Source organism: Cervus elaphus, chromosome 23, assembly GCF_910594005.1.
Source record: "Cervus elaphus chromosome 23, mCerEla1.1, whole genome shotgun sequence".
Lineage (NCBI taxonomy): Eukaryota > Metazoa > Chordata > Mammalia > Artiodactyla > Cervidae > Cervus > Cervus elaphus.
The window spans coordinates 30,734,506-30,761,222 of record NC_057837.1 but is presented as its reverse complement, the minus strand read 5'-3'; the positions used below and the strand labels follow the sequence as shown (position 1 = coordinate 30,761,222).

At 37.2% G+C, this 26,717-nt stretch overlaps 1 protein-coding gene across 2 annotated transcripts in view; it reads left to right on the top strand.

The window, feature by feature from the left end:
- Positions 1-26,717, top strand: part of MINDY3 (MINDY lysine 48 deubiquitinase 3) — a 92,332-nt gene that overhangs the window by 58,442 nt on the left and 7,173 nt on the right. For both annotated transcript variants that reach the window (XM_043882711.1, XM_043882712.1), the window contains 2 exons: positions 17,795-17,867; positions 26,369-26,441. In XM_043882711.1, the coding sequence (XP_043738646.1) occupies positions 17,795-17,867; positions 26,369-26,441 (146 nt within the window). The remainder of the gene's footprint in view (positions 1-17,794; positions 17,868-26,368; positions 26,442-26,717) is intronic.

Below are 26,717 nucleotides of genomic sequence, written 5' to 3'. Positions count from 1 at the left end.
CTATTCGAGGTTTTTTGTATTTCCATACAAATTGTGAAATTATTTGTTCTAGTTCTGTGAAAAATACCCTTGGTAGCTTGATAGGGATTGCATTGAATCTCTAGATTGCTTTGGGTAGAATAGCCATTTTGACAATATTGATTCTTCCAATCCATGAACACGGTATGTTTCTCCATCTGTTTGTGTCCTCTTTGATTTCTTTCATCAGTGTTTTATAGTTTTCTATGTATAGGTCTTTTGTTTCTTTAGGTAGATATATTCCTAAGTATTTTATTCTTTTTGTTGCAATGGTGAATGGTATTATTTCCTTAATTTCTCTTTCTGTTTTTTCATTGTTAGTATATAGGAATGCAAGGGATTTTTGTGTGTTAATTTTATATCTGCAACTTTACTGTATTCATTGATTAGCTCTAGTAATTTTCTGGTAGAGTCTTTAGGGTTTTCTATGTAGAGGATCATGTCATCTGCAAACAGCGCGAGTTTCACTTCTTCTTTTCCTATCTGGATTCCTTTTACTTCTTTTTCTGCTCTGACTGCTGTGGCCAAAACTTCCAACACTATGTTGAATAGTAGTGGTGAGAGTGGGCACCCTTGTCTTGTTCCTGATTTCAGGGGAAATGCTTTCAATTTTTCACCATTGAGGGTGATACTTGCTGTGGGTTTGTCATATATAGCTTTTATTATGTTGAGGTATGTTCCTTCTATTCCTGCTTTTTGGAGAGTTTTAATCATAAACGGGTGTTGAATTTTGTCAAAGGCTTTCTCTGCATCTATTGAGATAATCATATGGTTTTTATCTTTAAATTTGTTAATGTGGTGTATTACATTGATTGATTTGCAGATATTAAAGAATCCTTGCATTCCTGGGATAAAGCCCACTTGGTCGTGGTATATGATTTTTTTGATATGTTGTTGGATTCTGTTTGCTAGAATTTTGTTAAGGATTTTTGCATCTATGTTCATCAGTGATATTGGCCTGTAGTTTTCTTTTTTTGTGGCATCTTTGTCTGGTTTTGGAATAAGGGTGATGGTGGCCTCACAGAATGAGTCTGGAAGCTTACCTTCATCTGCAATTTTCTGGAAGAGTTTGAGTAAGATAGGTGTTAGCTCTTCTCTAAATTTTTGGTAGAATTCAGCTGTGAAGCCATCTGGTCCTGGGCTTTTGTTTGCTGGAAGATTTTTGATTACAGTTTCGACTTCCTTGCTTGTGATGGGTCTTTTAAGATCTTCTATTTCTTCCTGGTTCAGTTTTGGAAGGTTATACTTTTCTAAGAATTTGTCCATTTCATCCAAGTTGTCCATTTTATTGGCATAGAGCTGCTGGTAGTAGTCTCTTATGATCCTTTGTATTTCAGTGTTGTCTGTTGTGATCTCTCCATTTTCATTTCTAATTTTGTTAATTTGGTTCTTCTCTCTTTGTTTCTTAATGAGTCTTGCTAATGATTTGTCAATTTTGTTTATTTTTTCAAAAAACCAGCTTTTAGCTTTGTTGATTTTTGCTATGGTCTCTTTAGTTTCTTTTGCATTTATTTCTGCCCTAATTTTTAAGATTTCTTTCCTTCTGCTAACTCTGGGGTTCTTCATTTCTTCCTTCTCTAATTGCTTTAGGTGTAGAGTTAGGTTATTTATTTGGCTTTTTTCTTGTTTCTTGATGTAAGCCTGTAATGCTATGAACCTTCCCCTTAGCACTGCTTTTACAGTGTCCCATAGGTTTTGGGTTGTTGTGTTTTCATTTTCATTCATTTCTATACATATTTTGATTTCTTTTTTGATTTCTTCTATGATTTGTTGGTTATTCAGAAGCGTGTTATTTAGCCTCCATATGTTTGAATTTTTAACAATTTTTTCCCTGTAATTAAGATCTAATCTTCCTGCACTGTGGTCAGAAAAGATGACTGGAATGATTTCAATTTTTTTGAATTTTCCAAGACTAGATTTATGGCCCAGGATGTGATCTATTCTGGAGAAGGTTCTGTGTGCACTTGAGAAAAAGGTGAAGTTGATTGTTTTGGGGTGAAATGTCCTATAGATATCAATTAGGTCTAGCTGGTCCATTGCGTCATTTAAGGTTTGTGTTTCCTTGTTAATTTTCTGTTTAGTTGATCTATCCATAGTTGTGAGTGGGGTATTAAAGTCTCCCACTATTATTGTGGTACTATTAATTTCCTCTTTCATACTCGTTAGCGTTTGCCGTACATATTGCGGTGCTCCTATGTTGGGTGCATATATATTTATAATTGTTATATCTTCTTGGATTAATCCTTTGATCATTACGTAGTGTCCTTCTTTGTCTCTTTTCACATCCTTTATTTGAAAGTCTATTTTATCTGATATGAGTATTGCGACTCCTGCTTTCTTTTGGTCTCCGTTTGCATGAAATATTTTTTTCCAGCCCTTCACTTTCAGTCTGTATGTGTCTCTTGCTTTGAGGTGGGTCTCTTGTAGACAGCATATATAGGGGTCTTGTTTTCGTATCCATTTAGCCAATCTTTGTCTTTTGGTTGGGGCATTCAACCCATTTACATTTAAGGTAATTATTGATAGGTGTGGCCCCGTTGCCATTTACTTTGTTGTTTTGGGTTCATGTTTATACAACCTTTCTGTGTTTCCTGTCTAGAGAAGATCCTTTAGCATTTGTTGAAGAGCTGGTTTGGTGGTGCTGAATTCTCTCAGCCTTTGCTTATCTGTAAAGCTTTTAAATTCTCCTTCATATCTGAATGAGATCCTTGCTGGATACAGTAATCTAGGTTGTAGGTTATTCTCTTTCATTACTTTCAGTATGTCCTGCCATTCCCTTCTGGCCTGGAGGGTTTCTATTGATAGATCAGCTGTTATCCTTATGGGAATCCCTTTGTGTGTTATTTGTTGTTTCTCCTTTGCTGCTTTTAATATTTGTTCTTTGTGTTTGATCTTTGTTAATTTGATTAATATGTGTCTTGGGGTGTTTCGCCTTGGGTTTTTCCTGCTTGGGACTCTCTGGGTTTCTTGGACTTGGGTGGCTATTTCCTTCCCCATTTTAGGGAAGTTTTCAGCTCTTATCTCCTCGAGTATTTTCTCATGACCTTTCTTTTTGTCTTCTTCTTCTGGGACTCCTATGATTCAAATGTTGGGGCGTTTCACATTGTCCCAGAGGTCCCTGAGGTTGTCCTCATTTCTTTTGATCCTTTTTTCTTTTTTCCTCTCTGCTTCATTTATTTCCACCATTTTATCTTCTATGTCACTTATCCTATCTTCTGTCTCCGTTATTCTACTCTTGGTTCCCTCCAGAGTGTTTTTGATCTCATTCATTGCATTATTCATTTTTAATTGACTCTTTTTTATTTCTTCTAGGTCTTTATTAAACATTTCTTGCATCTTTTCAATCTTTGTCTCCAGGCTATTTATCTGTAACTCCATTTTGTTTTCAAGATTTTGGATCATTTTTATTATCATTATTCTAAATTCTTTTTCAGGTAGATTCCCTATCTGAGATATCCCATGGCCCCCAAATTTTCCAGTAGTCATGTATGGATGTGAGAGCTGGACTGTAAAGAAAGCTGAGTGCCTAACAGTTGATACTTTTGAACTGTGGTGTTGGAGAAGACTCTTTAGAGTCCCTTGGACAGCAAGGAGATCGAACTAGTCAATCCTGAGGGAAATGAACCCTGAATATTCACTGGAAGGACTGATGCTGAAGCTGAAGCTCCAATACTTCAGCCAGCTATCTGAAGAACTGACTCATTGGAAAAGATTCTGAAGCTGGGGAAGATTGAAGGCAGGAGGTGAAGGGGAAGACAGAGGAGGAGATAGTTGGGTGGCATCACTGACTCAATGGACGTGAATTTGAGCAAGCTCCAGGAGTTGGTGATGGACAGGGAAGCCTGGCTTACTACAGTCCATAGGGTCGCAAAGAGTTGGATATGACTGAAGTGAACTGATGGCCCAAAAATAATTATTATTTTTATTGGAACCCTCTTCCCAACCCATGGAGACTCATTGAACACATTTTGTAGGATTTGAAGAGATTTTTCACAATTCAGTTTTAGTGGAAAATCAATGATGAAAAGAAATCTAATAGGTTATAAAACTTGAGATTGATCATTTATAACCATCTTCTCTATGTAACCTTCAAATCTTTAAATTTAATTCTGCAGTGTTTTATAAATCATCTTTTCTATCCAGTATAGACAAGGTCTTTTCTTTTTTTTTAATCTTAGCCAAATTTCTATGTGAAACAACAAAAATGATATTGTACTCTGATGTGGTTGGAAAAAAATGTATAGCTTGCTATGCTATGTAATTAGAAGTTTTACACTTAATGTTGAGGGGGGAATAGCACAGAATCTAACTGCAGGGACCTTTTAGGAACTCAGACATCAAGCAGCAGGGGTCCCACAGAACCCTCTAATAAGAAGATGTGGGTCAGGTGAAATGCATTATGTGTTACACATGGACTTCCTCAAAAAAGGAAACAATTCCTGTGAAACAGGATGGAGAATTTTCCAAGCAGACCTTCTGAGCTATGGCAGAATAAAACCTTTCAATCTGTACGTTGTGTGGGAGCAGGCCTGGTGGGCGTAGGCAGTGTATTTGGAAATCCTACCGTGATACTCTTGATGAGTTAGTTGAAAGCTTGCAAACCAACTACAACAGGTAAAAGAAATGATTTTGAATAGTAGATGCTTCAAGAACTTAGAACCTTGTCATTAAAACAAGGTGGTGTAATATTTGTTTTACAATATATTAACATTAAACTTTCCTTCTTTTACAAGCCAGGCCTTTTCATACTGAGACGTGGTCAGTACTTTATTTTTTTAAAGTTTTGTTTATTTGGCTGTGCTGAGTCTTTGTTGCTACACACAGGGTTTCTCTAGTTGCAGCGAGCCGGGGCTATTCTCAGTTGGCGGTATGTGGATTTCTCATTGCTGTGGCTTCTCTCGTTGCAGAGCACAGGCTCTAGGGTTCCTGGGCTCAGTAGTTGGGGCCTGTAGGATTGGCAGGTGGATTCTTAACCACTGAACCATCAGGAAAATCCAAGACATGTTGATATACTCTAAATATCCAAATATTACCTGATAGAATTTTTGGACATTTGTCCTACTGTGTTTTTCTTCTCTTTCGGTTCAGTCGCTCAGTCATGTCCAACTCTTGCAACCCCATGGACTGCAGCACGCCAGGCCTCCCTGTCCATCACCAACTCCTGGAGCCTACCCAAACTCATGTCCATTGAGTCGGTGATGCCATCCAACCATCTCATCCTCTCTCGTCCCCTTCTCCTCCCGCCTTCAATCTTTCCCAGCATCAGGGTCTTTTCACATGAGTCAGCTCTTTGCATCAGGTAGCCAAAGTATTGGAGTTTCAGCTTCAACATCAGTCCTTCCAATTATCTCCCAGGACTGATTTCCTTTAGGATGGACTGGTTGGATCTCCTTGCAGTCCAAGAGACTCTCAAGAGTCTCCTCCAACACCACAGTTCAAAAGCATCAATTTTTCTGCGCTCAGCTTTCTTTATAGTCCAACTCTCACATCCATACATGACTACTGGAAAAACCATAGCCTTGACTAGACGGACCTTTGTTGGCAGAGTAAAGTCTCTGCTTTTCAATATGTTGTCTAGGTTGGTCATAACTTTCCTTCCAAGGAGTAAGCGTCTTTTAATTTCATGGCTGCAATCACCACTGCAGTGATTTTGGAGCCCCCAAAAATAAAGTCAGTCACTGTTTCCACTGTTTTCCCATCTATTTGTCCTGAAGTGATCGGACCAGATGCCATGATCTTAGTTTTCTGAATGTTGAGCTTTAAGCCAACTTTTTCACTCTCCTCTTTCACTTTCATCAAGAGGCTCTTTAGTTCTTCTTTACTTTCTGCCATAAGGGTGGTGTCATCTGCATATCTGAGGTTATTGACACTTTTTCTGGCAATTTTGATTCCACCTTATGCTTAATCCAGCCCAGCGTTTCTCATGATGTACTCTGCATACAAGTTAAATGAGCAGGGTGACAATATACAGCCTTGACGTACTCCTTTTCCTTTTTGGAACCAGTCTGTTGTTTGCTTCCTGACCTGCATACTGATTCCCTAAGAAGCAGGTAAGGTGGTCTGGTACTCCCATCTCCTTCAGAATTTTCCACAGTTTATTGTGATCCACACAGTCAAAGACTTTGGCATAGTCAATAAAGCAGAAATAGATGTTTTTCTGGAACTTTCTTGCTTTTTCTTCTCTTTAATCCTCAGTTTTCTCTTTGGCTCATTAACTTCCTTGTTTACATATGGTGGTCTCAGATTAAAATCATTTGGCTCACTTTCATATTTTCCTCTTGAATTGGAACTAATTATGGAGCTAATTTTCAATGTGGATTCAAGATGATGCTGTAAATTTGACAATATGATACTTTAATATTATTAGAATTATATCTATACAATGATAGGCAAATAAATTTAGTGTTTTTGTTTTCATTGTGCATTTAAATCTCTGGGATGGAAGCTGCTGATCCAACATAAAAATAGTTGGAACCTACCTGTGACATCTAGCTTCATCTTCAGAAGATCAGTGACTTAATTTCCTTGGTAATCCATTTCAAACTTTCTTTTGACGCCAGGAAGATGAGTTTTACATTCCTTTTTGTTCTCTTTTATGGTTATAAAAGGACTCCTTGTATACTGTGTACAGAGTGTTGCCTTTGACCTTTCCTATGATAAAACAGGTTTCCTTTTAGATAAGTATACATGAAAACACATCTCTGTTTAAATGCAAAGTATATGGAGAAACTGAATTTAATGCAAAGGAGAAACAAAACATTGAATTGTTCCTGCATGAGCTGACTCTTCTTACAGTGGTATCTGTTACTGGGAATCGAGATAGAATTCTTTATACAGAGCATGCTCTTTTTGTGTTCTTACTCTTTGGTGTAACATTAGCAGGACTACTGCAGTTACATGTTAGAATCTTTTTTAGGGCGTTCAAAAGTTGAACAGTTCTACTTTATCATGAATATATTCCTCTATGTGTATTAACACAATTTTAAGGAAAAGAAGCAAAATGATAATTTATAGATTTTATTTCTCATAAAGAAAATTCACTTCTATGTATGTATCTTTCATTACTGATAAAAGTCTTAGGACTTGGAATATAATTAGATTCACAGTTGGGCATTTTGTAATATCGTTTTCCTATGTATTAATACGATTTAGTCATCCCATCCATTTATCCTAAGTAAATTTTAGAGTTTTGTGCATTTGTTTAAATTTCATGCCTTATTTGCCTCAGAAAGGAAAATGGATTTAAAAGCTAAAATATTACTGTTTGTAGTTTAAATCATAATTGTCATATTTTTGTATGGTTTTTTATGAATCTTTTTTCTCTTAATTATCTCAGTCATGTCCATGGTATCATGGAGTTTACTGAAACTACTAAACTCTTTCCATTTGAATTTGTGTCTTGTAGCTTTTTGTTACATTAGAACCCAAATAATTGTCCATACAAGATACGGTATTGCTGATACATGCCTGAAGGCATTCTGTTTTGAGTAAAGCCTATGAGTTTTCATTTAGAATCAGCATTGATAAGCCCGTACCTCTACCTGTCCGTCTAGAATTGATGAAAATAATTATGGCAAATAGAGTGGGTTGCAGAAAAGGCCTTAGAGCATATATTTAATGTATGATGAAAGTGAAAGTAAAGGTAGCTCAGTCATGTCTGACTCTTTTGTGGACCCCATGGCAGCTATATGCTCAGCATCTTATGTGCACTCCTCATTCAGGCCTCAGTGCACCCCTGTGACATAAGTACTAGTTTCATCTACATTTTAGAGTCTGGGACCAGTGAGAAATAACACCTCCTGGCTAAAGCATGAATTCTGTTCACTGAGCTTTTACATACTTCTGTCCCTTAGGAAAACAAACTATTATACTAGGGTGAACTAGAGACTGAAAGAGGGGAGAGGTGTGTGCAGAGGAGACGGTATTGGAATTAAAAGACAGAATGTATATTAGACTTAGATGAAATGAAAATGTACTCTAGGCTTGGGAAAAGAGTAAGCAAAAAGAGATGTGGGATGTGAAACTCTGTGCTGTATTTGGAGAATAATAGTTGGTTCATGATGGCTGAACTGTATTCATTGTGCTAATAGATAAGATGGAAGCAAAAATTGGGATTAGATACATCACCAGCTGGCATAATCATTTCTGCTCTGACATCTCACTATATTATGCTTATTTTGATAAGCTATGCATGCTTATCTTGAATGAAAGGCTCACCATGGGCATCCAGGTCATGAATGCAAAGCCTGCTCATGGAAGTGAAACAACCTTCTTAAGAACTTTCTCTCTGAAGCTGTGATGAAACTTAGTACAGAGTATTAGAAGTTGAGTACTGTCAGTATTTTTCACAGTCAAACCTTGTTTAAAATAGTAGAAAAGGAAAGAGGATGTGGGAGGATCTAGGGTCAGGGATGTTCCTTACTTTGCACTTACACTAATCCAGGACTACGAAGTTTAAATGACCAGTGTTGTGTGGACTATAGTGTCAGTCATCTTTCTAGGCTTCTGTTTTCACAGGAAACATAGGAAGTGTATATATTTGTATGGAGATTCCTTCTGTGCAGCTTATATGGTTAAAATTCACGTCGTTGGGCAGCACGGAGGAATAGAGGAAGAAGCAGGTCAAGGATGAATAGGACTAGCAGATATTGTACGTGACATAAACACACTGAAACCTCAGCCAGAATGTTAGGGTTTAATTCCTGTTGCCAGCTTCCTGAAGTCACAACTAATCCTAAAGTTTGAACAGTTCACACAGCAGTATTCCAGAAGGGTGGGGCGGGGACAGTGAGAACAGTCACCCCAGGCCAGAGCAGGCGTTTGACCACTGAAGTGGTCTAGAACTGCCTGCATCTGACGATGATGGAGAGGAATTTGACCAAGTCCATTTTATTATGTTTGAACTCTGCGGACAGTGCACCCTCTTTTTGCTGTGCTGAGGCACACTCTAACCTTCTCCCCAGACACACACCCTGAAGCTTCTCTTAATTTGCAGCATGGCCGCAGGTGGCCCACACGTGGCCCGCAGGTGCCTGCCTCCTGCTGTGAGGACCTCACAGCTTCTTCCGGGAGCTGGCAGAATGTCTCTCCTGCTTCTGTTTCTTTGGCCAACAGTGGCACCTAACCAGACCATGATGTCAGTGGGGCTCAGGAGTAGACCCCTGCCCCACAGAGGTACTGCAGATCCCATGACAACGAGCTGTGATCATCCTCTCACAGGGAAGCACAAGGAATTGACATCGACCATACTATCTACCACCCTGGGATACTGTGGGGCCAGGTAATGTCACAGAGTTTCAGTTTGTTTAAAGGATATAAAGAGTCTTAACCTAGAAATGAGGAATTTTTGACCATCAGGTTGATTTTTGATATAATATGAACATCTACCATTTTTTTAAAAGCCAGATAATCATTTTTCTTGAATTTTGTAGGTATCCCTGTGCCTAGAGTAACAGCTTGTGTTAGCGGTTTCCTTCATGATATACAGTAGTTAAAGGGGCAAAGAGCTTTTCTTGGCCCAGTTTTTCAGAGTAAACAAGAGAAACCAGAAGTTATCCTAGATGTCCAGGCCCTTAGGCCTGAGGGATGAATTCTTTGGCATAAAGCAGTGGAGAAGGCTGGAGGGATCCCTGCAGTGAGTGGTATAGTCATAGCAATACGGAGAAAAAGAATCCAACCAGTGTTAATATGAATCATCATAAAGATTGCACCGAACCATATCGAAGACTTTCCTTCCATTGCCTGGTTTTGCTCACACATTTAGAGTGTATGTTTCTGTGCGGAAAGAATCTTGAAGGGCTTTGCTTGTGTATTTCCTACTCTGACTTCGCCGCTGACACAGCACAGGTCAGCACACAGCAGTGAGCTGTTGTTGGGGACCTGGGACTGCTGCATGTTCGAGCAATCATGGGAGAGTAAGAAAAAAGGCCACTCTCCTACCTACTTTAAAGAGCATTTTTTAAAACAAATTGTTTACTGGGCTGCATCAGGTCTTGGTTGTGGCAGGCAGAATCTTTTGTTGTCATTGTTGCAGTGTGGGGGCTCAGTAGTTGCTCCACCGCATACGGGAATCTTAGTTCCCTGACCAGGGACTGAATCCGAGTCCCCGTCATTGGAAGGCAGTTTCTTAACCACTGGAGCACCAGGGAATTCCCTATTTGAGAGCATTTGATACCTGATTTAAAATCTTATTTCTGTGCTCACTTCGGCAGCACATATACTAAAATCTTATTTCTTAGTGGGTCCCAAATTATTTTCCTTAAGTAGTTAATGAGCAAAGTCAATATGGAACATATAATAAAGTGATTTTTAAAGCAAATTTTTACTTAAAGTTTAAAGGGAAATTATATCCCGGTTAACTGTGTGTGTGTGTGGAAGGACTCCTAATAACACTATAAAATGATGTAATTTATATGTGCGTGATCGTTCCTGAAAATAGATAAGGTTCTCAGGGGTTCTTTGATTACTCATGACAGCAGATTGCTCTTGATAATGATGAAGGGTATAATAAATAAGCTTTAAAGACCTTTCTGGTAATGAGCTACATACTTACATCTAGCTAATGCATTGAACACGGGCCTTCCTTATATTTCCGTAGGTATTTTAGAAGCATAGCTAATGTTACAACATTTTAAAAGGTTTATGGTGGACAGACAGAGCTACACAAAAAAGAGCTATTCATTTCACGACTCTAGGATATTAGATAGTCCCATTACACCTCAGGGTTTTGTTTTGTGGTTTTTTCCTGTTCTCTTATAGTACTTTACTGGTTAAGGAAAGTTGGGTGAAGCCAGATAACTTTAAAAGCTATATTGTTTATCAGTCTCTGTTGACCAGTAAATTGGCTGAGAAGGAGTTGTTTGCTATAACATTCCTGTGATTAAAGCATCCAATTATATTTAACTAATGTAGAGGACTACTTTTAAAATAAAATTAATGTTGATAATAAATCAGAATTTAAAAGTATTGCTAATTAAAATATTTGACTCTTATGTTTAGATTCTCTTGTGGGAGTACCTTAAAGAGTTTTGGATGCAGTACACACTGAAATTTTCTCCTAAGTCCTGCAACTGGGGAAAAAAAATGCTCACAGTTATCCTTGCTGCCTTAGATAATTTGGAATTACATCATTGGAATCTATTTATTTGCAACTCGGCAGTTTTTTGAGGATGGGGGATATGTGTGTTTGACTTTTATTTTAGAAAGTAATTTTAAGAGAATTTTGATAATATTCATGGAACATATAGGAACATATTTTTCTCTCTTCCACTAGATTGTGATGTCTTTATGTCATCTAATAGGCTTGACAGGTATTCAAAACATTATGGGATGTAGGTAGTTACATGGGGAAAATACGTTAAATATGCAGTCTAAAAACTATTGCCACATTTAAGTCGTAGATACTGAAAATCTAAGGGTAGAATCCTCTTCATATTCTTCACATTTATACAGTTTTTACATAAGAGTTCTGTTTTATATTATCCTTTCTAATTAAATCATTTCCTTTATGTGCAATGAAAAAAATTTGGCAGTTATATCTCACTAAAATATCTTGTCTTGAGGTTGAAAAGGACTCTTTCTCAATTAATGGAATTCTACACTTGCTGTTCAAACTTGCTTTGCAGATATGAAATATATGTAATATTACCATATCGCCAAAATTACTACATGGGCCAGCCTACTCCAGGTCTTACACAGGGAACCTTGTTTAGAAGTGTTGAAGTTAAATAAATTGGTAAAAATGAGTGTTGGAATTTGTAATTTTAAACCAAATTAGAGAGTTAAAAGTTTGGAGTTCAGCATGAAGCACTTTAATGGGAATAGAAGGTGGCTTTGTAACTTGTCCTGATTTCATCTATAAACATTTAAACATTACATAAATTTAAACAAGCTTTAACTAAGAGATCTTTTTCTACAGTAATCTAAAAAGCATTGTAAACACTCAAAATAAGCAAGCCAACAATCAATTTAGAAGACTGTTTTTAATTTATGGATGAAAACTTTTGAAATGTTTTCCTTCCTTAGAATTTATTGTAATCTTTTGTGGTTTTGGTAGGGGGGACTTTGTGTTTTTCTCCCCCCTCCCCCCGTAGTATAAACACATCTTAAAATCAGTGATATGAGTTAAGAACAATTAATTCGTAAGGCGTTTGGCAGATTAGCTATTAGTATATCACTGAAACCAAAGGAGCAAAACAAGATTTTTTTTCTCTTAGTCATTCAAGACACAGTTTGCTTCACTAGTAATGACAGTTATAGTTGATGGTTTTATTATGTGGAACCTGACCACTACCACTGGGTTGTATTTTAAGAGGAAAAAGGAATTTCTGTTTTGTTAGTTTACCTCTGAGGGTTTTTCGTTGTCTCCTCATAGTGTTTTGAGATACTTGTTTCAACTTTTAAGCGTCAAACAAGAAATTCTCTAAATTCCTTTTTGGAAATCCTCCATTCTGACATCTTTGCCATAACCTCCTTTCACCTGTTTCCATATTTTACCTGACAGACTCTCCAGCTTTGATCACCTTTAGTCCTCATCGCCTTTTTCTGCTGGCCTGTAAGAGGCCTACGACTGGCAACCACTGGATGTCCTAGTGTCAAGACAGCCATGTGCTCCACTTGGGTTTTTAACCGTCACCTCCAAACTGCGTGCTTATTCTTCCGTCAGAGCTGGTTCCCCTAACCACTCCCTGTCTCTCACGGTTCTCCTTCCTGTTCAGCTCTTCCAGTTTTCCTTGTGCTGTGCTCATTCACATGTTTCTGCCTTTGATGATTCCATTCTGGCTAGTGAGAATTTCCTACCCTCTTCTCTCTCTCACATGAGAGCCAGAGTACCTTCTTTGTAAAATTTACTAAGGTGATTAAAGACATCATTATACCCCCAGATATGTCAAAAGAAGGCATATTTACTACATCTTAGAGCATAGGGGGAAAAATATATTCTCTAAATCATGGGTCGGTAAACTGTGGCTCACGGGCTAAATCAAGCCCTACACCTATTTTGTGAAATATTTATTGGAACACAACCAGCTGCTTTTGTTTATGTATTATATTATCTTGCTGTGTGCATTGTCTTATCTTGCTACCTTATGGCCAGTGAAGCCTAAAATATTTACTCTCTGGCCCATCACAGAAAAAATTTGCCAACCCTTACTCTAAGTGAACACTTGTTAAACCAGAGTACACCAGGATTTTTGCCCAGGCGTCATCTGATCTTTCTATATTAGGCCATGCCTGTTCAAACAAGAATTAAGCACAATTCTGAAGCCTAAGTTGTTTATGTGTTTATAACCAGAGGCAAGAGATAAGCAGTGAATGTTTTATTAAGTCTACTTTAATTTTCTTTTTTTTTTTTTTTACATAAGCATAGTATTTTTTTATTTGTAGCACTTGAAACTTAGAGATGAGGCATCAGGTAGTTAATAAATTCTTTTCACACCCCCTTATTTTCTGAAATCTTTAATGTCAGAGAATTTGATGCCAACATTTTCCTCTGACTAGAACTGGAATCTTCCTTGTTCCCCCAAACTTTATAAACGGTGGCAGTTTCCCAAAACTTCACTTTGTAGGAAGATTTAAAAGATGCTTCATTTATATTCTCTGCCACCTCTTAACCCCAAAAGATTCTTTTGTTTGTTTAAGAAAAACATTATGCCCATTCCTTCTACTTAGGTCACAGTTTTCATTAATATTTAGAAATTTTGAAGTAAGGTGTTAAAACTCATTTCAAACTCTGCCTGATCACTTACTAGAAACAAAGGTTGAAATGCAGTAGGTGGCGAGTAGGAAGAATGACTTTGTCTTTGTCTTGTGCCTCCAAACCCTTCCCTTTGCATAAAATCTCATCTACAGCTGTATACCTTTTCCTCCGCCAGAGTTTCAGTGACTGCTCCTCCACAAATTCCAACAGGTGTTCTCAAGGGGACAATTGAAAAAAGAAAGGAAGAGTTGGAAACAGTTAAGGGGGCGAAAGCTTATTCTGGAATACATGTAGAGATATTTGCAATTAAGGTTTGGGAGTGGCAAAGGAAGCTAAGGAATAATAATAACAATAGTCTCAATGCTATTAAATGCTCCCTAAATCTGAGAGCCAACACTACAATGCTAGCCTTGATATAAAGGTGATTGTAGAGCTAAGGCTCTACTGGTGATGTATTAGAGAAAGGAAAGCATTTTAAGAAATACTCTTCAGACTAGGTTAAATGAACAGATTTAACCCAAGAATCAGGTAGTATCTGTAGTACCAAACTACAAACACCTTTTTCCTTTGCCTCAGTGATCCTGCTCTGGAACTCTGTCCTACAGATAAAACTGTTCATGTCCTGTAGATGACTGTTCACGCATGAAATCACATGTTCCAGTTTATTTGGTACAGCAGTGGTTATGGTAAAACGTTACCACCATCCAAGTATCCAGCAGTAAAGGACTGGACTGTAAAATCAGAAAGGCATTGAAAGTCCAACCAGATGAAAGCGTGGTCCCTGACAGGTGTGCTGTCTATAAAATGATACTGAGTGCAGGAAAAGGGGACCCTAAAAGTTGGTACCAAGGGATGGTAAAAGGGAAATAATTGGACATTACCAGATCTACATTATAAAGGAACAGATTTTTTTAAATTATTTTATCATTTAATACATTAAAACTGTGTAGGGGCTTGTATGTATTGCCTTGTTTTGATTCCCATACTCATTTGATACCTGCTCCCCATTGAATGGAACATACTCTTAAGGTGCTCAGACATGGTCAAGTGAGAACTACTTTAACTGACACTGAAGAGTTTATTCCTTCATCTCTGAGATAAGGGCAAGATGATTAGGACAAAAGTTATTTACTGCATTTCTTAAAAAATTTGTTTCTATGGAGAAGTAGCAATTTAAATTCTATTTAACATTTATATCCCACTTTTTAAAAAATTGAAGAATAGTTGATTTACAGTGTTGTATTTCTGCTGTACGGCAAAGTGATTCAGTTATACAAATACATATACTCTCGTTCATATTCTCTTCCATTATGGTTTGCTACAGGATGCTGTATATAGTTCCCTGTGCTGTAAAGTAGACCATGTTGATTATTTATTTTAAATACAGGCTCCTAATTTATCCCTCCCCCACCCCCTCCCCACTTTGGTAATCGCAGGTTTGTTTTCTATGTGAGTCTGTTGCCATTTTATAAATAAGTTCATTTTTTTATATTTTAGATTGCACATATAATTGATATCATACAGTATTTGACTTTCTAGTGTATTTCACTTAGTATGATAATCTCTAGGTCAGCCTGTGTCGCTGCACATGGCTTTATTTTATTCTTTTTTTATGGCTGAGTAATATTCATGTGTGTGTGTGTGTGTGTGTGTGTGTACATGTACCACATCTTTGTTTCTCTCATGTCTTAGCTATTGCAGATAGTGCTGCTGTGAACATAGGGGTTCCTTTATCCTTTTTTTTTTTTTTTTTCCTTTATCCTTTTGAACCATGGTTTTCTCCAGATATCTGCCCAGGAGTGGGACTGCTAAATCATATGGTAGCTCTGTTTTTAGCTTTGAAAAGAATCTCCATACTTTTCTCCATAGTGGCTGTACCAATGTATATGCCCACCAACAGTGTACAACCCTTCCCTTTTCTGTGCACCCTCTCTAGCATTTGTTACTTGTAGACTTTAATGATGTGGCCATTCTGACCTTTGTGAGGTAATACCTCATTGTAGTTTTGATTTATTTATTTACTTTTTGAATTGTATGAGGTGTTTGGATATTTTGGAAATTAAGCCCTTGTCAGTTGCATCATTTGCAAATATTTTCTCCCATTCTTCAGGATGTCTTTTTACTTTGTTTATAGTTTCCTTTGCTGTGCACAGCTTAAGAGTTTGATTAGGTCCCATTTGTTTATTTTTACTTTTATTTCTCTTGCCTTGGGAGACTGAAGAAAACATTGCTATGATTTATGTCAGAGTGTTTTTGCCTATGATCTCTTCTAGGAGTTTTATGGTGTCATGTGTTATATTTAAGTCATCAAGCCATTTTGAGTTTGTGTGTGGTACTGAGGTGAGTATTCTAAGTTCACTGATGTATATGTGGCTGTAAATCAAGTGTGTGGGTTTATTTCTGGACTCTGTATTCTGTTCCATTGATCTGTATGTCTGTTTTTGTACCAGTACCATGCTATTTTGATTACTGTAGCTGTGTAGTATTGTCTGAAGTCTGGGAGGGTTATGCCTCCAGCTTTGTTCTTTTTTCTCAGGATTGCTTTGGCAGTTCTGGTCTTTAATGGTTACATATACATTTTAGGATTCCTTGTTCTAATTCTGTAAAAAATGTCATAGGTAATTTGATGGGATTGCTTTAAATCTGTAGATTGCTTTGGGTAGTATAGAGATTTTAATAATTCTTTCCACCCAGGAGCATGGAATGTCTTTCTGTCTCTTTAAATCATTTTCAAATTCCTTCATCAGTGTTTTATAGTTCTCACCATATGAGTCTTTCACTTCTTTGGCCAGGTTTATTCCGAAGTATTTTATTACTTTGATGTGATTTTAAAAAGGATTTTTTTTTTTTACTTTCCTTTTTTGATATTTCATTATTAGTGTAAAGAACTGCAACAGATTTCTGTATGTTAATTTTGTATCCTGCTATATTGTTGATTATTTATCAGTTCTAAAAGTTTTTATATGAAATCTTTAGGGTTTTCTACATATAATATGTCATCTGCATATAATGACCATTTTACTTCTTCCCTTTTATTTTGAATCCCTTTATTTTTCTTGTTTGATTGCTGTGGCTAGGACTTTCAATACTATGTTGATTAGAAGAGCTGAGAGTGGACATCCTGGTCTTGTTTCAGATTTTAGTGGGAAAGCTTTCAGCTTTTCACCATTGAGTTTAATGTTGGCTGAGAGCTTGTCATAAATAGCTTTTGTCATGTTGAGATATGTTTCCTTTATACCTACTCCTCAAAAAGGAATCAAGATGGTATAAAGGGAAGCTTGGGAAACTTTTGCTCTCTGATGAGGTTTGTCCGAGTGAACACAATTATAGGCAGATGCTTGGACCAGATATACGAATAGAGGAAAACAATTAGAGCCTATATTCTAGTTTCATGTTCGTTAAGTGTAGAATTTCATAATGGTTAAAATATGTGGAGTCAAGCTTTGTGAAGAGTCCAAGATAACATTGAATTTTGTGCTTATTTTTGGTAAGTTGTAATGTGGTTTACTTTTAAAGAAATTCATCATGATAGAGAGTGAGTTTTATAGGAAAAAGAAACCTGCCTTTTGGATATTTCCTTTAATAAAAGTTAAAATTCTGAACATTCAGAAGTTATTATTGATCTGTCCCTAGGTCATTGATATAACGTGCTTCCTAAAGTAACAAATTTCAAATGAATTCTTATGTAATTGTTATCATATCTCTGGATTTAATTTTTAGATATTTGAAAACTAGAGTATATTTTGTCATTGTTCATTAGATATTACTATAAAACAAAAAATGTCATTAATTTTTACAGATTCAGTTTTATAGTAATTACTTATACAGTATTAGACTTTTTCAAGAGTTATATAAAACTTTATATGTCATTCTCACAGCAGTTCTCTGTGGTTGAGGTAGTATTGCCATTTTCCAGAGGTAAAGTTAAGGCCCAGAGAGTCATACAGCTCTGATATAAATATTAACATAACTCACAGTATTTTGATTCCTGATGTCTTCATTTCTCTAGCCTTGTGTTTATTTTGTTTTTAATGTCATAATATTGCAGCTTATTGATAGCATGTTTTTTTATGTTTTCAGGATATGGCTTTAGTTGCCCCTGAGGCTCCTTCAGAACAAGCCAGAAGAGTTTTTCAAACTTATGATCCAGAAGGTAAAATATTTTATTTTTTACTAGCATTGTTTTATATGTTTATATATTTGAAATACATTGATCCTTTCCTGAGTTTTATTTTTAAAGAGTTGTTGGATTACTGAATGAAATCTATCTTGTACTAGTTGAAAATTTTAAATAAGAAACAGTGGAAATGAGAACCAAAAAAAAAAAGTGATCATCATATTCTCACATGGTAGAAGGGTTTTGTTTCACATGCTACTTAAGTATGGTTACTTGAATCTTGACTTCTGATGGTATTAAACAGGGAAAGATACTACTTCTGATTTAAACTTTCCAATAAGCAATACAGTATGATTTATCTCTAGTCACCATGCTGTGCATCATATCCCATGACTCACATTATAACCGAAAGGTTGTACCTCTGACACCTTTTACTCCTTTCACCTACTCCCCCACCCCTTGCCTCTAGCAACCACCAGTCTGTTCCTGTATCTATGACCTCAGTCTTGTTTAGATTGCACATATAATTGGGATCATATGGTATTTGTCTTTGTCTGATTTACTTCACTTAGCATGATGCCCTCAAATTCCATCCATATTGAGGCAAATAGAAAGATTTCCTTCCTTTTTATTGGCTGAATAATACTCCATTTAGTGTATATACCACATTTTCTTTATCCATTCATCCACTGATGGACATTTAGAGTGTTTCAGTATCTTGGTTTGTAAACAATGCTGCATTGAACATGAAGATGCATCTCAAGTAGTGTTTTCTCTTCCTTCAAATAAATGCCCAGAAGTGGAATTGCTGAATGATGTGGTAGTTCTCTTTTTAACTTTCTGAGAAACCTTCATACTGTACTCCCTAGTGGCTGTACCAATTTACATCCTCACTAACAGTGCACAGGGGTTCCCTTTTCTCCACATCTTCTTGAACACTTGCTATTTCTTACTGTGACTTTGATTTGCATTTCCCTGATGACTAGTGGATGTTGAGTACTGTTTCATGTACCTGTTGTATATAATCAGTATATCTTCATAGGAAAGTGTGCATTCAGATCCTCTGCCTCTGTTTTAATCATAGTGTTTGGGGTTTCTGTATTGAGTTCTGTGAGTTCTTCGCATGTTTTGTATAGTAACCCCTTATCAGATGTGAGATTTGCAAATATATTCTCCCATTCAGTAGGTTGTCTTTTCATTTTCCTTTGTTACACAGAAGCTTTTTAGTTTGATACAGTCCACTTGTTTATTTTTGCTTTTGGTGTCACATCCAAAAGAAATCAATGCCAAGAGTGTCATGGAGCTTACCACCTGTGTTTTCTAATAAGTTTTAAGGTTTCTGGTCTTACAGTCAAGTCTTAACTCAAAGTGGATCAAATTACATGTGTGGTGTAAGACAAGTGGTCCAGCTTTCCCAGTACCACTTGTTGAAGAGACTGGTCTTTATTCATTGTATATCACAACTCCTGTGTTGTAAGTTAATTGACCATTTATGTGTAGGTTTATGTCTGGACTCTATTTGTTCCATTGATGTGTGTGACTGTTTTAGGTCAGCACCTAAAAACAGGGCAGGGCACCTGGGGGACTAGACCTTCTGGGAGGAGATGCAGGAGCAGCGTTGATGAAGACAGTAGGAGACCACTGCAGCAGGGGCAGCACGTGGCCGCCCCCGCAACTGTTGGGGAGGCCTGCAGGGGTTTTCCCTTTTCCCCCAGGTGGTGAACTTCCTCCCAGGGCAACCCTCCTGGTGTCAGGCTGCTCTTGGCTGGGGGATGGGTGGACACAGATACTTCTTAAAAAGTGGTGTACTTTTCCACACCACTATCCTCAACCTGTTTTGGAACTCTCTGGGGTTTTTGCTGCTGCTTCATAGCCCAGTGCTATCCTTGGGCTGTTTTCTTCTGTTTGTAGTTGTTTGTCTTATTGGGTTTTTGTGTGGGAGACATGAGTTGGGGTCTCCAAGCCCTCCATCGTGCTGACATCACTCCCCAGAATATTTCTGTGTAATTGTGCAAGGAAATACAGAAGAAAAACCATCTTTATGGTTTGTTTTTGAGCCAGATCTTAGCTTCTCTACCACACTAACAAAGGTTGTTTTGAAAAGTTCATTGATAGGTAGACAGATATCACTCTTAGATATCACTTTGTTTTCCACTGTATTGTTAGCTAGGTGATTTTGATCACCTTTGCATTTATGTACCTTAGTTAGGTGATGGTCACGACTCACTCACTGACTTTTCCAGGATAACCTTAAAACTGAGTCATGCCTTCTATCCCCTTGTAAATTACCATATAGGAACCTACATTTTTGGATGAGTCCTTATCAACTGCTGAATGCATTCAGTTGTTTTTATAAATTGATTTTCTTCTGCCTTGAAATTTTTTGTTCTTGGAGATGTACTCTTTTAATCTCTAAAAATTTCAGTCATACAAATCTAGGAATCTTGGTAACCCATATAACTTTAGTTACCTTTCAGTCTATAAGTCTGCTTTCTTATGTATCATATAATAGCCTATTTAAGAGTCCTTATGAATATTAAATGAATAATGTTGTGTAAAGCACCTGCAGTGCTTAACATGTAGTAGGTATTTTATAAATGTGATTCCTTTCTCTCTACACCTCAAGTTAATTGGTGCTGGTACTGGTGAGTTTACATACAGTTAGTTTCTTCCACTGTGCCTTTTATTAACTTGGAAAAAAAAATTTCTTTCCTCTTGGAATTAATAATCTTTTAAACTTCCAGTAACATTTCATTCTAGGTCTTTAGAAGTGAAAGTAATTTACATCTTTATATTTTCCCACCACTGAATGAAATCAGTTTTATAGTATTAATAAGTTAACAGCTTCAACTGGAATCACTGGTTATGTGTAGCACATTGAACTGTGTCGTGGAGGGTGACAAAAATAAGCATCCTCTTACCTCTTTGAATCATTTGATGGAAAAGATGGGAAATAAATAATTTATGTTCCTAAATGCTTTTAGTATCTTTTGAGTTGGGATCAAACTTAATAGAGTTTTTGGAAACTGTGGCAAGTTAAAATGAAAATAAGATTGACATAAATAAGGTTAAAAGAAATGTGATGGACATGAACTGAGATTAGCTAGAAAGCCATCAAGAAAACCTGAGGGGGGAGGGTCACGCTGGCAAATGGAAGCATAAAGAAAAGAAAGTGATATCTGTGAACATAAGGTAGGAAATAGCAATTTACATGCAGGCAGTAGCCAGCAAAGCGTTTGACTTGAGTGCAAAGACAAGGCACAAGAAAAATAATCGTGTAGCATTTACTAAAGTGATGCCAAAGGTAAGAAATTAATGGTCAAGGCTTGGATTTATGGGGTTTTTCTTTTCCTTCTCTTTCTTTTATTGGGATATAATTGCTTTACACTGCTATCTTAGTTTCAGCTATGTATACATATATCCCCTCCCTCTTGCACCAGGGCAGGAATAGAGATGCAGACATAAGAGAATGGACTTTTTATACAGGGGCAGGGGAAGGAGCCAGGGCGGTGAGGCAGGGGGACGAATAGAGAGTAGCATTGACATATATACACTATCATGTGTAAAATAGCCAGCTAGTGGGAGGCTGCTGTCTAGCACAGGATGCTCAGCTCAGAGCTCTGAGAGGATTTATGTTTTAAAGAGCTATATTTCAGAGAACGAGTCAAGCAATTTTCTGTTATGTACCTTCCTCTTAAGGATTTAAGGTATTTGTTTTGTTTTTTCCCTCCCATCTCTCACCCCTCTTCTAGATGTTTGCCTTTTCTATACCTCACATCCCAGTGGAGAGTGAGTGTGGAGTGGTATAGACACATATACATGTAAATGCCTGCTCTATTTCAGGACATTTTAGGTGACATGTTTCTACCCGTATTGATAGTAATCACTGTGTGAGAGGTAGTTTCCTTCTGGAATGGAATACATTATAGGATGGAGTAGGTAAGATGACTTGACAGATGAACTGGGTATCTTCCCAGGGTTTCCAGTCAGGTCTTTATAGTGCTGTGTAATTTTGATTTGAATTGATGGTCCAAGATATCAAGCATACTCTCATCCCAGTGTAACCACCATCACAAACCACTCTCACCTCAAACATATGGCTTTTCTGTACTCAGCCTTTTTGGATACCTATATTTTTCTTTCCTTAGTGAGAAACTGAGACCTGAAATTCTAAGTGAATGAGTTTCTTGAGAAATGTGCACAGAAAGTATCAGAATATTTCAGGAGATAACCGAACATAATATTTTAGGAGATGATGAACAAAGGTGTAGAGAAATGCCTTTAGAATAAGGAGTATCACAACCATAGGAGATCTGGACTTGAAAAGCCTAATGTTATTTAGAAGGCGAGTTTTCTTTTTGTTTTGTTTTTTTAAAGGAAGGAACCATCAGGAATACAAAGATACTAAAACTAAAGTTTAGTGTCTACAGTCACAAGTAGTAGATTTGTTTGCTTTTTACAATTTCAATTTTTTCCATCATTAATGAGGTAGCAGACTCCATTTGGTTTTACTAAATTACAAGGAAAATTAGACTATCTTATTGTCAATACAAAAACACAATTCATGATCAGTGGTGGTTTTTCTGAATGGAGTCCTAAGGAATACATAGGAAAATAAATTTGTTATGTTTTTTAATTAGAGAAAATTATTAATTATATAAAGTAGTTTTCATCTATATAGTTTTATGTGGGACAACTTAGCAGGACTATAATCTGAATAGTTAAGAAGTAAACAAAACTTGTTCAGTCATCTTAGAAAAGCTGTCTCTTTCTGTTACTTACCTTCAGTTCAGTTCAGTTGCTCAGTCGTGTCCAACTCTTTGCAACCCCTTGGATTGCAGCACACCAGGCTTCCCTGTCCATCACCAGCTCCTGGAGCTTACCATGGAGAAAATGAACTCCACTTTCTCATTTGAGTATCACTGTTTATTGTTTAGCTATATAGAGTCCACTCTAGGAAGTTGGATTAAATATAGAAAATTCTTCATTTTTAGTCACAAACTAAACAGCTAACTTACTAATTTGATCCCCACCCCCACCCCCACCATAGTACTCTTTTCTGTATTCTACACCATGTTTAGTTTGTTTTGTAACTTTCCCATCACATAAGGTGAAGTGGTTCTGCAAGGTAGGCCAGAAATCAACTACTCATTTCTTTCCAAACTTATAGGTACAGTTCACAAAGCTGTTTTTGGTTGAACCATGGTACCCGAACAGAGCAGTTTATGTAAGTCTAAAGTTAGGATTAGCTTGAATAATTGAATGTCAGAACTGTGATTGAGCAGCTTCTTATGTCAAGCCCTGTGCTGGTCCTGGGGCTGTCTTCCCTGCCGTCCAGGGGCCAGAGAAGCAAAGCAGCAGGGAGACATGGGACAGAAGACCAGGGCAAAAGCAACCATGAAAATGCCCAGACCTTGCCTCAGGGCCAAAGTCACATATTTTCTCCACTAAGGTTCTACTAAATTGTTTATGTTATTAAAGCATGAATAATAATAATAGGTAAAGTACAACATTTAATAATAATTTATTAATTTCTTGAATAAAACCAACAGTGTTTACATTCTCCTCAATTAGATTTCTTCTAGGAAATGGCAACCCACTCCAGGATTCTTGCCTGGGAAATCCCATGGACAGGGAAGCTTGGTGGGCTACAGTCCATGGGGTCACAGAGTCGGGCACAACTTGGTGACTAAACAATAACTAGCTCTCGGTTTTCTCCTCTGTTCCTAAGAAACTTTACTCTTCTTGTCTACAGAGGTTTGAATATGTTACAGCCCCAATGCTGGGTCCTGCCTCCTCTCAAGCTCTCCTCCGCCCGCTTGAACTGACACAGCTCTTCTCCTTCAGCTCTCTGTCAGCTGCAGCCTCTGCTAAGACAGACCTGCCAGGTTCCCCTTGTCTTCCGCAGGTTCTCCCAGTAGGAGTCACAATGGGTGCTTCCTTTTCCTTCATGTCCAGCTCTGACTTCTTATCACTCATGAACTCTTCATTGTACCCAGCAGGTTGTTAGTCACTCCACTGTCTCGTTCCTTCCCGGCACTGCCCAATGCTGTGTCCCTCCTCTCACGCTCTAGGAGCTGGACACTTCTTACCATCTGCTTACTGGTTTTTAAAAAGCAAAACTTTTAAATTTATAAACAAACAGCTTTCCCCCTCCTTTTCAAATGTCTTAAAACACAACTTAACTGTATGTGAATATTGGCTCTGTAGCTGCTCACCAGCTCACTGTCACACACACACAGTGCCCCCTCTCACCTTCCCCATTCTTGTGAGGTAGAACGCCTGCACAAGTCTGTTTTATATTCATGTGGTTAAATTACTGATGCATTCACATAATCCTTTTTCCTTTGGTGCTTCTCAGTTCTGCTCTGTGTGTGTGTGTGTGTGTGCGCGCACACACTCAATCGTGTCTGATTCTTTGCAACCCACCAGCACTGTAGCCCGTGGACTATAGCCCACTGGGCTCCTTTGTCCATGGAATTTTCCAGGCAAGAATAGCTTGAGAAGTCAACAAATTGACTCTCAGGTTTCCTCTGCTGTTGGTATTGAGGTCATCTTATCATTGTGTCTCTATTTCCATATTCTCTGCGGAACCACCCAACTAAATCCTAGATGGCATGAGTTTCATCTGGTTAGACTTAAGGCTTCTTTTTCTAAACAACTTGTCTTGATATGAATGACTGCTAAAGAATAAAGTAACTTCAAAATCAGTGTTTTAAAAAGGTAATTCCAAATATCCTCTTCTGATCTTGGGTGTATTAAAAAGTCTGTGAGGTATTGAAAAAATACTCTCCAGTCTCTAGTTATACTGTATGTATAAAAAAATAGAGTCACTGGCTTATAGTCACCGCTGTGCTGCATGTTTACAAGCTGTAAATCTGATAGGCCGCTTAAAAAAGTTTCGGAATGGTTAAGTTTTGAGGTAAATGATGTTTGAGTTAAGGAGGTCGTTGTGTTGTTTTCCTGGTTGTTGTTTGTATCTTATACAGCCAGTTAGCTTTTTCTGAGGATGGGAGCGGAGTCTCAGTTACAGTAAGAAGAGATAAGGCTGCCTGCTATTCATTCAGTGCATCAGAAGAATATTGTAATACACACTGCCTGTGTCGAGTGATACATGTGATGACCCATAAACACAGAACTGTTTCTGTCTGCCAGTGACCTGATAAAGCCTGTTTTACATTTGGAGAGGCTAAGCTTTTAGCTGTGACCTAACTAAGCAAAATGAGTGATTTTTGTCTACCTTTCGAACTCAAGTTAGGCTTACAAAGCTGGAATATTTTCACAGGTGCCTTCAAACAAGTTCTTTATTCTCTATATTGTAAATTATTGGTAACTTGACAAACTGGAATTATTCTAAACCCCCACTTTATAAAATTATGTTTAGGGAAATTTTTAATTATCCTAAATGATTCTCAGCCTTTTAGTCAAGGCCAGTTGGTCTTCATATGAATAAGCATGTGCTTATGAGGTTTACGAAAAGACTTTAAAAAATCATAACTTCTCTATTTCCTTTCTGGTAGAGACAGTACACACTACATCCAGAAAGAGCAGCTATGCTTTATTTTGTGGTTTGATGACAGAAGCGGGACTTTTGGACACCTCGTTTTCGAGGACAAGATTTTTATTTTTATTATTATTCTAATCCCTGAAAAGGGTATGGTGGTATTATTATCCTATCCCTGAAAAAGGGTATTGTGTTGGAAGCTGATCAAAAGCCAAGACAGTCTTCAGGAATGAGTAAATGGGTAGAGGAACTCAAGCTTTGTACATTTAAGGGAATCAACAACTTGCTTGTTTAAAAGCACTTTGATTTCAGACAGCCCTACAAGCTTTTTTTGTGTGTCATGCTCTATTGCATCATCTGAGTTTGGGCCATTTACCATCCTCATTGAGCCCCAGAAAAGGAGTATTTTCTATGGACTAGTCTTCATCAACATTTGATTCTACCCTGCATCCCAACTTTTTTTTTTTTCCTATTAAATCTTTGGCTTTAAGTCAGGTCTGTTGATTTAAATCAAGAGATATCTTTTCTTGATCTTATATTGTTAGAGATCTAAATAGCAATCAATCATGAACATCCTTTCAAAAAATTACATAACATTGTAAAAAGAGGAATTTATTGGTAAAGGATTATTGGATTTGTTAAAGGGAATTTAAAGGTTTACATTATTTATTGAAAATATACCTAATTAATAAATAGTCGTTATAAACTTAAGTAGAAAAAACTTACATCATTTAAATTTGTAAGCCTGTTTAAGAAGTAATTTGGCTTTAAGGTTTCCTTGGTGTTCTCAGGTAGAAGTCATGTGGTTATTTTTGAAACTAACCTTGAAAATAAATCTTTGCCTTTATGCTCAAGAACACTAACAGAAAAAAAGAACCTAATAATAATAGACATTGTGCCCAAAATAAACTTAATATGCTATTCCTTAACTCTTTGTGTCCCTCTTACTGACTTTTCACTGGCGTCTGTGATCAGCAATAACATTTCTTAAAGTAAACTTTATCTAAATTGTTTCTGTAATATTTTTTCTCAGATAATGGATTCATACCTGACTCACTTCTAGAAGATGTGATGAAAGCATTGGACCTCGTTTCAGATCCTGAATAGTAAGATACATACACAGTGTTATTTAGTGAGGAGGGAGGGAGGGAGGACTCTTACTGCAGCACGTGGCCATTGTCTTCATTAATAATGTACATCATTACATCTATAACTTCTATAAATTTGGGATCTTTATTATCCATGGGAAGATATCTCTCTAGTTAGGTGGACACATCTTTTAATCAAATACATAATATATTGATCAAATATAGGTTATTAAAAATCACCTTTGATCTACATTTCCTTTTTTTTGTCTTCTTCTGAAAGTGTATCTGACAGTG